This window comes from Mobula hypostoma, chromosome X1 (assembly GCF_963921235.1).
Source record: "Mobula hypostoma chromosome X1, sMobHyp1.1, whole genome shotgun sequence".
NCBI classification, from domain to species: domain Eukaryota; kingdom Metazoa; phylum Chordata; class Chondrichthyes; order Myliobatiformes; family Myliobatidae; genus Mobula; species Mobula hypostoma.
In genome coordinates, this window is record NC_086128.1 from 37,085,163 (window position 1) to 37,099,023 (window position 13,861).

Sequence of the window (13,861 nt, forward strand, 5' to 3'; positions counted from 1 at the left end):
TATCCTTTCGATTACTGTGTTGCTTGTTTCTTTAATAAAACTTTCTTAGTTCTAGTACTCCAGACTCCAACTGAGTGATCCATTTCTGCTGGTTTGGCAACCCAGTTACGGGGTACGTAACAGAATAAAATGAGATTAGTGTAGGACTGGTGTAAATAGACGATTGATGGTCAGGGTCAGCATGGCGGACTTTTTTTTTGCTGCATGGTTCTATCATCATAACCAAGGGAGCTTGTGAAATATGAAGCAGTACACCCATGAAAATTGTTGTTGGATCTCAGCTGCAACACCCATCCAGCACATTCATTTGGGAGTTTGGGAATATCAAGTCCATTCCATGGAAAATAGTTTTTCTAATCAGCTCTCATTGATCTCCTGCATTTTGCTGGGAGATAGGATTGACAGAGGCCTGGGAACTGTTCTACTTGGAGCTGGGGTTTTATATGGTGCCAAGAATTTAATAAATCAAGAATATGGAAAAATAAAAAATACATTAAAATAAATCAGCATCATTCTGTTCAAAATATTTATTACAATAAAAACTATCATACAAATTATTCAAAGAAGCACATAATGGAAAAGATCAAAATGGTGACATTTTTCATCCAACTGTGATGAAGGTTTATCAGCCTGAAGCACTAACTCTGTTTCTGTCTCCACAGATGGTCGTAAAGAAGGGTCTCAGCCTGAAACGTCGACTGTTTATTCATTTCCATAGATGCTGTCTGGCTTGCTGAGTTCCTCCAGCATTTCGTGTGTGTTTCTCCGGATTGCCAGCATCTGCAGAATCTCGTGTCCCCTGCCCTACTGACTTTCTGCCATCTTCTACTTTCCATTCCAGATTTCCACCATCTACAGTATTTTGCTAATTGTTCTTCTGAAGCACCTAACAGATTTCTCTATCTCTATGATAGAAAACACTGATATACAATAAATCACCATCCATCCAGTCAGAAAAGAATTGCTTTATCCCATTGCATTCACAGTGCATTCGAGGTATGTACATTTTCAAGTCCTTACTTCACAGAAATTGTTTTGAAGAAGTGGGTCCCTATAGAACAGCAGCTCTTCTCCAACCCCTCTCACCATGCCAAACTAAAAAGCAACATCATTTTTTCCTCAGCTCCCCAAAGAATCATGTGCCTCTGATTGGCCTTTTCTTCACATGTAAGCATATTGATTAAGTATTGGCAGGATGTTCCACCATAGACTGACTCATGCCATTGACCTGTTCACATATGCCTACACATACTAATAACAAGCTGGAGCCCTGTCCCAGGTAACCCAGACAAAAGTATTGACTCAAAAGAGAAGAAAAAATAGTTTGTAACACACTGTGCCCACAGGTTCCCACTGGGTTATCAGAAGGCTTCAATCTTCCCTTGAATTAGATAGCCTAATTGACCAGGAGCCCAGGGAATGCAAAACAATGGCATCCAAAACATATCCTTTTTCTCTTTCATTCTTACCACACAGTGATGTGCAGGGTGATAGCATGATTCAGACAATGTGTAAGTTAACAGAAGAACCAGATTACTAAAACAGATTGCAATTAAAAATGCAAATGTCAATCTACACAGTAAATTCATTCTCAGGACACCTCTGGCACATAAATTTTTTCTGGATCATCTGGTTAAATTACATTTTTAACAAGACCACTCTTTTCAATTCAAGCCTGCTGCCCTTGCACCTTTTCCAAGTTGAGTTTAGATTCTGTCTCAAACTAGCCAAAGTCAAACTGATTTGATTTGGCGAGTGGTTTCTGTGTTAATGGGCAAATATTTAAGTTGCAGACACTTAGAGCACCTTTTTCTCTTGTTGGTTCATGACCTGCGATACTGAAAATGGGATGATTGCCACAGCCGCCAGAGGCACAGCAGCACTTTTGCAGAAGGACAGGAAGTAAAACAAAAGTTCCTTCTGTGCAGGAGGCTTCACCGAGTCAAACAGGTGCAGGACGATCAACGAGGCCACAACACAACTTATCCTGAAACAGAGCTGCTGGCCTCTCTTCCCCTTGCTGCTCTCGATGTAAATGGGTGAGTTCAGAGCCAATCCCAGTCCAAACAAGGCTCCCATGTTCCTGACCAGCCCAGCGAAGGGAGTGGTGTCAATGTGGATCCACTCACCTCGGGCACACCATCTCTGGGCTTTCTCTACTGACCACAGCAGGTCGACTCCCAGCATTTTCAGCAGCAGGTAGAAACCCAGAGCAAAGGAGAACAGGAAGAGAGTGATCTGCAGATACTTCTTAAGGCTTGCATTGTAGATTGCATTAATCCGGCCAAACGCCTCAGCTACAGCCACTCCTGAACACAAGATAGGTCGAATGTTAGCACTGACACTGCAAAGACTAAAAAGCAAACATGAAATTTTATTATTGAACATTAAAATATTGACATGGAAACTGATCTGGTGATTAACAATGACCGACAGTATGCAAGGTTAACTCCTTTGTTTGTGATTCAAGGGAGACACAAGAGACTGCAGGTGCTGGTATCTAAAACAACAATCTGCAGGGAGAACTCAGCAATTCAGCAGCATCCATGAGAGGAAAGGAACCCTTGATGTCTCAGATCAAAATCCTTCACAGGGCCCTGATCCAGAGTTTTGACTCAATGTCAATAATTCCTTTCCTCCATTGGAGGTTGCTCAATTCATTGAGCTTTTCCTGCCCATTATTTTTCGTCTGTGATTCAAGAACAGCTTCCAAATAACACTGGTTTGCTGATTGCATGAATCGTTTAGAGGTACCATGTAGGTGTAATAATATACCAGATTTAAATTCTTAATTGTAGAAAGTTGAGTAATTTCAATTACTAATTTAATTACAATGGTAGCTAAAATAATTTATCAAAATGCAAATATGCTTTAGTCGTGAAGGCAATAATTAAACAACAGTACTTTGTAGAAATAAGGTTGGAAATTCTGATTTGGACTGTTCGCATTAGAATTCCAAGTACACGTTGCTTCTCTACTAAACAACAGGAATTCTGCAGATGCTGGAAATTCAAGCAACACACATCAAAGATAATAATTTCCTTTTGCTCCTCCCATTTCCTCCAAACTAAAGGTGTAGCTATGGGCACCCGTATGGGTCCTAGCTATGCCTGCCTTTTTGTTGGGTTTGTGGAACAATCTATGTTCCGTGCCTATTCTGGTATCTGTCCCCCACTTTTCCTTCGCTACATCGACGACTGCATTGGCGCTGCTTCCTGCACGCATGCAGAACTCGTTGACTTTATTAACTTTGCCTCCAACTTTCACCCTGCCCTCAAGTTTACCTGGTCCATTTCCGACACCTCCCTCCCCTTTCTAGATCTTTCTGTCTCTGTCTCTGGAGACAGCTTATCCACTGATGTCTACTATAAGCCTACTGACTCTCACAGCTATCTGGACTATTCCTCTTCTCACCCTGTCTCTTGCAAAAACGCCATCCCCTTCTCGCAATTCCTCCGTCTCCGCCGCATCTGCTCTCAGGATGAGGCTTTTCATTCTAGGACGAGGGAGATGTCTTCATTTTTTAAAGAAAGGGGCTTCCCTTCCTCCACTATCAACTCTGCTCTTAAACGCATCTCCCCCATTTCACGTACATCTGCTCTCACTCCATCCTCCCACCACCCCACTAGGAATAGGGTTCCCCTGGTCCTCACCTACCACCCCACCAGCCTCCGGGTCCAACATATTATTCTCCGTAACTTCCGCCACCTCCAACGGGATCCCACCACTAAGCACATCTTTCCCTCCCCCCCTCTCTCCGCATTCCGCAGGGATCGCTCCCTACACAACTCCCTTGTCCATTCGTCCCCCCCATCCCTCCCCACTGATCTCCCTCCTGGCACTTATCCGTGTAAGTGGAACAAGTGCTACACATGCCCTTACACTTCCTCCCTTACCACCATTCAGGGCCCCAGACAGTCCTTCCAGGTGAGGCATCACTTCACCTGTGAGTCAACTGGGGTGATATACTGCGTCCGGTGCTCCCGATGTGGCCTTTTATATATTGGTGAGACCCGACGCAGACTGGGAGACCACTTTGCTGAACATCTACGCTCTGTCTGCCAGAGAAAGCAGGATCTCCCAGTGGCCACACATTTTAATTCCACATCCCATTCCCATTCTGACATGTCTATCCACGGCCTCCTCTACTGTAAAGATGAAGCCACACTCAGGTTGGAGGAACAACACCTTATATTCCGTCTGGGTAGCCTCCAACCTGATGGCATGAACATTGACTTCTCTAACTTCCGCTAGGCCCCACCTCCCCCTCGTACCCCATCTGTTACTCATTTTTATGCACACATTGTTTCTCTCACTCTCCTTTTTCTCCCTCTGTCCCTCTGAATATACCTCTTGCCCATCCTCTGGGTCACCCCCCCCCCCGTCTTTCTCCCTAGGCCTCCTGTCCCATGATCCTCTCGTATCCCCTTTTGCCTATCACCTGTCCAGCTCTCGGCTCTATCCCTCCCCCTCCTGTCTTCTCCTATCATTTTGCATCTCCCCCTCCCCCTCCAGCTTTCAAATCCCTTACTCACTCTTCCTTTAGTTAGAACTTCCTTCAGTCTCGGCCTGAAATGTCGACTGCGCCTCTTCCTATAGATGCTGCCTGGCCTGCTGCGTTCACCAGCAACTTTGATGTATGTTGCTTGCTTCTCTACTAGTTGAGCAGGTATTTTTCGTAAACAGGAATCGTGAAGAAGGGAAGCATAAGTTGGATTGCCTATCCGTTGTCTGTGATGGAGGAAGGTTTACTAAATGTCCCACTGACCTGAGATGACTCCCATGAAGACTTGATGGGGGAAATGTGCAGCTACAAAGACTCTGGATGCACAGACACAGACCTGAACCACCCAGAAGACGCTCCACAGAAAAGCACGGAGACACCTGAAACAATAACGGCAGTGACAAGAACATAAACAAAATGCCATGGAAGCCCTTCAGTCTGCTCCATCATTCAATATGAGCATGTCTGTCCTGATTTTAGCCTCGCCTCCATAGCCCTTGCCTCCCTGTAGACCAAAATATGTCCATTTCAGCCTTGACTATACTCAATGACTTGTCCTCTGCAATTTTAAGAAGATTTGTGACCTTCTTACTTTTTTTTTGTTTAAGGTGAATGGGAATGTATGGGGAGACTGAGATTCACTTGGCCTTTTCCAGAGGCTGAAACTGCTAGCTGAATACTGGATCCAACAAGGGAAGTTAGAGGAGGACATTATTATCACTCTCAAAAGTAGTTTTTCCTTCTCGTTCTGTCTTTAAAATATAATTTATTTTCTCTGCTAATTATTTTGCTGATTTTTGTGGGACTTACCAATGCTCTCTGTCTCTTGCATTGATAGTGTCATAAATACATCAAGTTCTGGATGGAATAACTAACTGCTTATTCACATTCACTCTCTCTGCAGCATTTGCTGCCGTCAAAGATATAATGAATGTTGAACTTATCCACACCTTTTAATATGCCTTTAATATCTCATTGCTTTTGGGCTCTGAGGTTTCTTTCCTCCAGTACAGTTGTTCCCAGCTTCCTTTATACCGAAAGATGAAGCTTAGCTGGCCTCAAATTTATCAGCATTAGAAAGCATCAGTATTTCATAGACTCACCAGCTTCTGAAACAATGTTGGTTTTTCCGAAACGTGCTGGTCACTATCGCTGTCACCATCACATAGCAAACCCCAGCTGAACCCATGGTGTGGCCTGAGGGACTTCCTGAAATGTACAGTTGTTCAATCAGTTTCACTTTATTGGGAATGCAGAAGAAAATCTAATCACTGGCTTCTTAAAATTCACAGTTTCTATTATATCAGTACCTGGTCCGGTTTCACAGGTAATTGAGTATTGCTCCAACACAGGAACAGACAAATTGCCATAGTACGAAGTTTCATGAACCCACCAGTAAGGTCTCTGACCAAATAATATCCTGCAAAGGAAAAGAAAAAATATGTTGGAAAGAGTATATACTCATGGATTTCAGGTAATTCAGGATTTTAACCAAAATATTTATAGACTGATGCAAAACATGTGAGAACATAATGTCATCAGACATTTGCTAAACATTTACATTAGGGAATCTTGGAAACAGTAATAAGAAAAAGTTTTTTTTTAAAAGGACATTGACCAACAAGCTGACCTTAGTAGTTGGATCTATTATTAAATTTAGATGCCAAGAACCTTCTGTTTACGAAGAGTGAGGCTATCTTGGAATGTTACCTTTGTCTTGTTAATCACTGATCCCTGCCAATTCATCTAGAAAAAACATTTTGCAGCAAAATGAATCCATGTCTTGCACACGATTTATAAAACGTTACTAATTAGACAAGTAAAACATACTAAAATGGTGTAACCCTTATCTGAAATGGTTGGGGCTGGAAGTGTTATGGAATTTGGATTTTTTTCAGATTTTGGAATATATAATGAGATAGTTTGGGACCACTGTTATTTCTGACTCTGAATTTATGTGCTACTGGTAAGCAATCTTTGTTTTAAACTTGTTCATCACACATATGTACTGATGCAGCTGCTCATCGTGTTAGATTTTTATCAGCGATGATCTTGGCAAACTCATCAATGAATTTTTCCACTGCTTCATGATCAGCAGAAGCTTTATCACCACAAATCTTTTAAAAAATTAATGCCGCGCCTTTTCTTAAATTTCTGCAACCAGCCTGCTGGTTACTTTTACTCACAATTACTTTAAATTTTCAGTTCGTCGTGATAGATCTTTGCTTGTTTTATGATCAGCATACTGATAAACGATGTCTAATCCACTCTTTCAAGACGTAATCGAGGTTTTCACTTTTTGCTTTATGCAATGGTTTCTCTGTTTTTCATTTACTTCTACTTATTACATATGTGAGGTCACTTCTTACTGGGAACATTCCCAGCGCCTTGTGGAACTTTCCATTTGTGACATCATGTGAGCGCTCAAAAAGTTTCAGATTTTGAAGGTTTTTGGATTTTGGAATTTTGGATAAGGGGTACACAACTTGTATCAGAAACCTGATGGATCACTTCCAGACTGTAACAGCAAGGTAACACTTTCACGTCACATCAATGCTATAGTGTTAATCCAACCTAATGCCAGTATTAGCAGTGTTCACTGCTTTTGATCTAGCAGTGAATCATAGGAATATTGGGACTTCCTTGACTTTGGAGTCAGGTTTGGTTTTATGCAGCAGGTCAGGCACATCTATGGGAAATAAAAGAGATCTCTGTTTCTCATAGATGCAGCCTGGCTTGCTAAATATTTCCAGCATTTTCTGTTGTCGTATTAGATTTCCAGGATCAACAATTTTTTTCCACAGGACTGGTCTTAGAGCAAAAGTTAGAGAATTTGGTAATGTAAATACAACTGTTAATGCCTAATTGAATTAGAATCATAATCCTGTTTATCATCACTGACATAGAGTATATTGTGAAACTTGTTCTGCAGCACAGTATAGTGCAATACGTAGAAAGCTATAAATTACAATAAGAAATATAAATTAAATGCTGTAAGTAGTGTGAATAGAGAGCAAAAATAGTGAGGTAATAGTCATGTTGAATTGTATCTTATTCAAATATATGTACAGTTCCAGGATGGCGAAAGCAAGGCAGTTTCTACAATCTGCAAAAGTCTACGTGAAGAACCATGACTGACTTTGCAGGGCATTTTACTGACATCAATTTCTGCCCAAGCATCTGCTCAACCTGTGCCATATCATTCCCTGTTCAACATACACTCAGTGGCCTCTTTATTAGGTACATCTGTACACCTGCTCATTAATGCAAATATCTAATCAGCCAATCAGGTGGCAGTTGAGGCTTTGTAAGGTATTGATCAGACCCACTTGGAGTATTCTGAGCAGGTATGGGCCACTCATCTAAGAAAAAAATGTGCTGATATTGGAGAGAGTCCAGAGGAAGTTCAAGAGAATGATCCCAGGAATGAAAGGGTTAATATATGAGGTGTGTTTTATGGTTCTGAGCCTGTACTTGCTGGAGTTTAGAAGAAAGAGGAAGGATCTCATTGAAACCTATCAAATGTTGAAAGCCCTAGACAGAGGATATTTCCAATAGTAGGGGGAATCTAGGACCAGAGGGCACAGCCTCAGAATAGAGGCACATCCATTTAGAAAAGAGATGAGGAGGAATTTCTTCAACTAGAGGGTGGTGAATCTGTGGAATTCATTGCCACAGGTGGCTGTAGGGGCCCAGTCATTGAATAGATTTAAAACAGATGTTGATAGATTCACGATTAGTCAGAGCATCAAAGATTATGGGGAAAAAGTAAGAGAATAGCGTTGAGAGGGATAATACATCAGCCATGATGGAATGATGGAGCAGGCTTGATGGGCTGAGTGGCCTAATTCTGCTCCTATGTCTTATGGTCTAACTCAATGCATAAAACCATGCAAATATGGCCAAGAGGTTCAGATCAGACATCAGAATGGGGAAGAAATGTGACCTAAGTGACTTTGACCATGGAATGACTTGTGGCGCTAGACAGGTGGTTTGAGTATCTCAGAAACTGCTGGCCTCCTGACATTTTCACACATAACAATCTCTGGAGTTTACAGAGAATGGTGCGAAAAACAAAAAAAAAAATCCAGTGAACGGCAGTTCTGTGGGCGAAAACATCTTGTTAATGAGAGAGGTCAGAGAAGAATGGCCAGACTGGTTCAATCTGACAGGAGGGTGTCAGTAACTCAAATAATGAAACATTACAACAATGGTGTGCAGAAGAGCATCTCTGAATGCACAACACATGGAACCTTGAAGAGGGTGGGCTACAGCAGCAGAAGACCACGAACATACACACAGTGGACGCTTCATTAGGTACAGGGGATCGAATGGCTGGCAGAATGAGCTGAGGGATAATCTGTGGTGGAGGAAGGAAGGGAGACAGTCCAGAGCAGAATGTCATAACCATCCCACGTTCTAAGTGAACAATTCAACTAGCTGTGCAGAATGATGTGTGAGATGTTTGTAGAGGCGATCACTGAAATCTGGGTAGCATTGAACTACCTTTAATTATCACAGGTTAACTGGGGCTAGCCATACATAATATGGACACCCCAGCTGGATTATCCAAGCATGATTATTACAGACAGGATACTCTGTTCAATGCACCAACTAATTGGTGCAATGTACTTACTAGGCCGGGGTTAATCTTGCACACGCAGAAACAGCACCTGCATTTGAGTTTACCACCCTAAATTTTTACAAGCAGATTTTTTTTTTAACCACTTAACTTACCATTTAAAGATGAGGTTGAGCCAGTCTCCGATGACGGCCACCCAGATGAGTTTGATGCCCACTGCCTCGTACAGGTGGAACCAGATGGGGAAGAAAACGTAGAAAGTGTTTCTCAGGTCGGCAGCGACAGAGATGAAAGTGAACCAGCTCTGGGAGTCCCTGTAGTTCACTTGGAGATACTGCACCATCTCCACGCCAGAGCTGTGGAGCAGGTCCATGCCAGCCTCCATTCTCTGCAGCTTTGGAAACACTGTTTCTCTTGCACTCTGTCCAAGATGATCTTTCCTCCGCTGTGCTGTGTGGGACTGTTATATAGAGAAGCAGAGAGCAGCATAATACGCAAACAGTGATCTTTGGACCCAAAGGCTAGACGCACAGAATCAACGGACAAAGCAAGAGCATGTCAGGCTGACGCAAGCATGTTTGGATACTTCTTGTTTGAAAAACACCCAAGTTATTGAATTTATTGATTGAGCTAATAAACAACAAGAGAGAAAGGAACTAAGTGTTCTTGACATTATCACAATGTATAATGTAATAGGAGATGTAACAAAAAGGTTTAATTTTTTTAAATAACAATGAATATAATGATTAATATAGTTTTTAAACTGAAGAAACTTTAACCCTTTAATAGCTGTGCTTTTCACTAACCGCATAAATATTACTACCTGGTCTTCAGGGTACTATACCGTATCTGTAACAAGGACATTGTGCAAAACTGTGTATGGAGTTTCTCCAGTGAGAAGATATTGTTGATGTGAAGATTCTTGATAGCTAGACGGTTAAACGTTAACTATTTCATAATGATTTTTATTGACTCTTTGAAACAAGGTGTAAAAAAAAATGCTTGTTAAATTTTCAGAGTTATTTGCAGTGTTGTAAATACCTAATAAAACCTAAAAATTTGCATTGTGGGCATCCTGCAGGGTGCAGTATATTGTATGACCATTTCTAACACTCCAATAGCTAGTTATGTGCCTACTATGAGGATTTCATGGTGAGAATAAACTGCCAGCCAGAGATCTAATCAGGGTGTGGGGAACTGGTATTGATGAGACCATCCAGAGAATGAGAAACCATTTAGGGCCAGAGCTGACTAAAACTTTCGATCAACTAAAAGGCATGCATAAGGATTGTGATCAAATATCCTCCACTTGCGAGGATAATGCAATATTAAGGAAGCTCTCTGGGAATATATTTCACCTGGAGGACTGGCGTGATTCAGGAATACACTTCACCATGACCACCTTAAGGACAATTAGACATAGACATTATATGTTTGCCTCACCAGTGACACCCACACCCTGGTTAATGAAGAGTAGAGAATAGTTGAGAGAAGGCTGCCTACTTTCTGCATGAAGACACAAATATGAGCTATTCTGAGACCAATTTGAAACCTTGATCAGGGATGGAAATTCAATAAGTTTTTCTTCTCCCCCCCCTCCAAGTGCATTAATAATTAGGTGGGTTTTTAAGGCTGCCATTAATCATACTAGCATTTCTACACTATATAAATTTATTTAAATAACCAAATGTTGAGACTGGAGCAGTTTTGAGTTGAGATTTGAGTGCTTATTTCTGGATTCCAGTGACATAACCTTTACAGTAACAAATTTTGTGCCTGATGAACAGCTAATGAAATAAGTGATTGAAATGCGTATTGTATAGAACAAATATATTGACAACAGAAATTAATAGGTAACAGACATTCATTTGCATCCACAATACAGTCGTAACCTTTTATTATTTTTCAAGTCTGAGAAATTTTCCAAATCATTGATCAGTTTGCTCACATAAGGGATGTTAAATAGCCAAAGGCTTCGTTCCCTTTTCGACCATTAGTCACTGGATATGAAGTGTTGGCTGTAATCCTCACTTACTTCGTTTCAAGTTCACAAGTCATTGCTAACACATCAAGATTGCTCTATTTCCAAACTTTGTTGCAAAGTTTGCAGACGATATGAAGATAGATGGAGGGGCAGGTAGTTTTGAGAAAGTAGATTAGGAGAATCGGCAAAGAAATGGCAGATGGAATATAATGTCGGGGTGTATGGTCATGCACTTTGGTAGAAGAAATGAAAGGGTTGACTATTTTCTAAATGGAGAGAAGCTACAAAAATCTGAGGCGCAAAGGGACTTGGGAGTCCTTGTGCAGGATTCCCTAAAGGTCAATTTGCAGTTTGAGTCTGTGGAGAGGAAGTCAAATGCAATGTTAGCATTCATTTCAAGAGGACTAGAACATAAAAGCAAGGCTGTAATGTTGAGACTTTATAAAGCACTGGTGAGGCCTCACTTGGAGTATTGTGAGCAGTTCTGGGCCCCTTATCTTAGGAAGGATTTTCTTGGACTGGGCCCTCTGTTGGAACTAGTGACCCATGTTCCATCCTTTCCTATTTTTATGTTCTCCTAACATCTAGATGGTAAGTCTCTTTGGCTAGATGTTCAGGAAATGCTGAGTGGCAGCAGAGATTCCAGCGACATAAACAATGGTGTGGGGACTGTTCAGAGTACTCCCACATAAACTCCTCTGGGAACCTGTGACAGCTGTTAAAGCCACAACCCCAAGGTTTGTTAACATTAAAAAATATTCTATCAAAACCTTTCAATATTTCTGAATGCCTCCAACAAGCTGCTTGGAGCATCTATGACTCCATTCAAAAACATTTTAAAAAACTACCAATGAAATACTGTAAGTAATCAAAATACAATAGGTAAAATTGTGACTTTAAAACGTAAATTATCAATGGAAGTTTTAAGAAATGCTTTTAAATAATTAAAACTCAAATAATGAAAAAGACTCATGTTATTTTTTTTCCCTTTTTTCCCAGCAGCCTACACAACCTCCAGGTGTACAGATCTTTCACACAGTATCCAAGAGTGGATTCTCCAGGGATAGTGGCATGATGCAGCTGGAAGGTTGCCATTAGAGCTCAGCCACTCTGCTCAGAATTTTACACCCAGAATCTGTTGGCAATTATGTTGTAAAATGCTGCCAATTTTGTGCAGATCCAATAGGAACACTCAGCAAAACATTATCAGCTTAAAAATTACATCTTCACCTTTTAACCCTTCAAAACTCCCACAATTTATCTTCAATATTGTTATGATAACAGCTCTGACCGAGACCGCAAGAACCTGCAGAGATGTGGACTCAGCTCAGCACATCTCATCACAATTCTCGCTGCCTCAGTAAAGCTGCCAACATAATCAAAGACCACACCTCCCCTTCACAAAGGCCAGAAGATACAAAAGCCTGAAAGCACATACTGTTATATTGAGTAGGATAAGATGGACTTTTGACCTCACAATCTACCTCATTATGGCATTGCACTTTACTGTCCACCTGTGCTGAACTTACTCTGTAATTGTAACATTTTATTCTGCCTAGTTATTGTCTGCACTTGGTACTAGCTCAATGCATCAATGTGATGAAATGATCTGTCTGGATGGCATGCAAAACGTTTTTCACTGTATCTCGGTACATTTGACAGGAATAAACCAATTTACCAAATTTCAATGAGTAGGATAAAGACCAATGTTTATACAAGTCGATAAACTGTGTATCTTTAATCGTTGGTTTGCAGTGGATTTATCAAAACAGTTAACCTTCTAATTGGCCAACAAAACAAAAGGATTTCAGTGCAAATTATCTTAAGCAAAGAGTCATGCAGTCCTCAACATTGCTTTTAAAATCATTGTGCTTTGCTCTGTAGGATACAGCTGAAGATATCCAAGTGGGCTTGTATTTTCTATTACAAAGGCATGAGTACAGATGTTTAAAAGCTTTTACACATCAAAAAATACTGAACTTACTGAGAAGTGGACAAGTATACACCAATGAATCTGGTCACTTTTTTCATCGTAAGTTATTTAGAATTTGATTGGTGAAGTAGATGCATGTTTAAAATTCATATTTTTGAGAAAGCAGTCAGGTTACAATTCAAATATATAAAATATATAAACATTATAAGTTCAAAGAAGTATTGATCAATTACATTCTAGTATGCTGCATAGTGATACTGGTGCATGGAAGCTTTTATAGTTGTGACTTTGAACAGAAATTTGAACCTACACTTTTGGAAATCTAAGTAATTTGAACCCAGATTGGTACAAATCATTAAGTGGTGTGTCCAGTATTCATCTTGTGGAAGCATGTGCAGAAAATTTAAGGAAGTTACAATATTCTCCACTGAAATCTCATCCATGCCTTTGTTACCCGTTGACATGACTCTTCCAGTGCTTTACAGGTTATCCCTTCTTGTACATTGTGAACTTACGGTCATCCAAGAGTCTCCAGAATGAATAAATAAATTGCATCCCAAGTTAAACAACAACAAAAAAATGGCATTGAGCCACATTAGTAAATATTAGGACAACTGGGCAAAAGTCTGTTAAAGAGTTCAGTTTTAAAGGTGAAAAGGGTAGAGGAGACGCAATCTGAGGGGGAAGTCCTTAGCGTTTTACCTTGACGTCCAAAGGGAAGGCCACTAGTAGTGGAAGACTTAAATTCAAGGATTGCTACAGAGGCCAGTGTTGGAGCAGTTTAAATATTTGAGAAGAAATAAAAGGAGCATTTAAAAGGATTAATGCCCTTTAGATGGCTGAATGGGGATATTACAG

The 13,861-nt window shown here is 40.7% G+C and overlaps 1 protein-coding gene across 1 annotated transcript; it reads right to left on the reverse strand.

The window, feature by feature from the left end:
• Window positions 1-512: 512 nt before the first annotated feature.
• On the reverse strand, window positions 513-9,534 carry LOC134340546 (glucose-6-phosphatase catalytic subunit 1-like). Its single transcript, XM_063037917.1, has 5 exons — window positions 9,242-9,534; window positions 5,815-5,924; window positions 5,608-5,713; window positions 4,769-4,884; window positions 513-2,309 (listed from the first exon to the last, which is right to left on the reverse strand). Exons 1-5 carry the CDS (start codon window positions 9,469-9,471, stop codon window positions 1,798-1,800), a joined length of 1,074 nt encoding a protein of 357 aa, XP_062893987.1. The 5' UTR covers window positions 9,472-9,534; the 3' UTR covers window positions 513-1,797.
• Window positions 9,535-13,861: the final 4,327 nt, after the last annotated feature.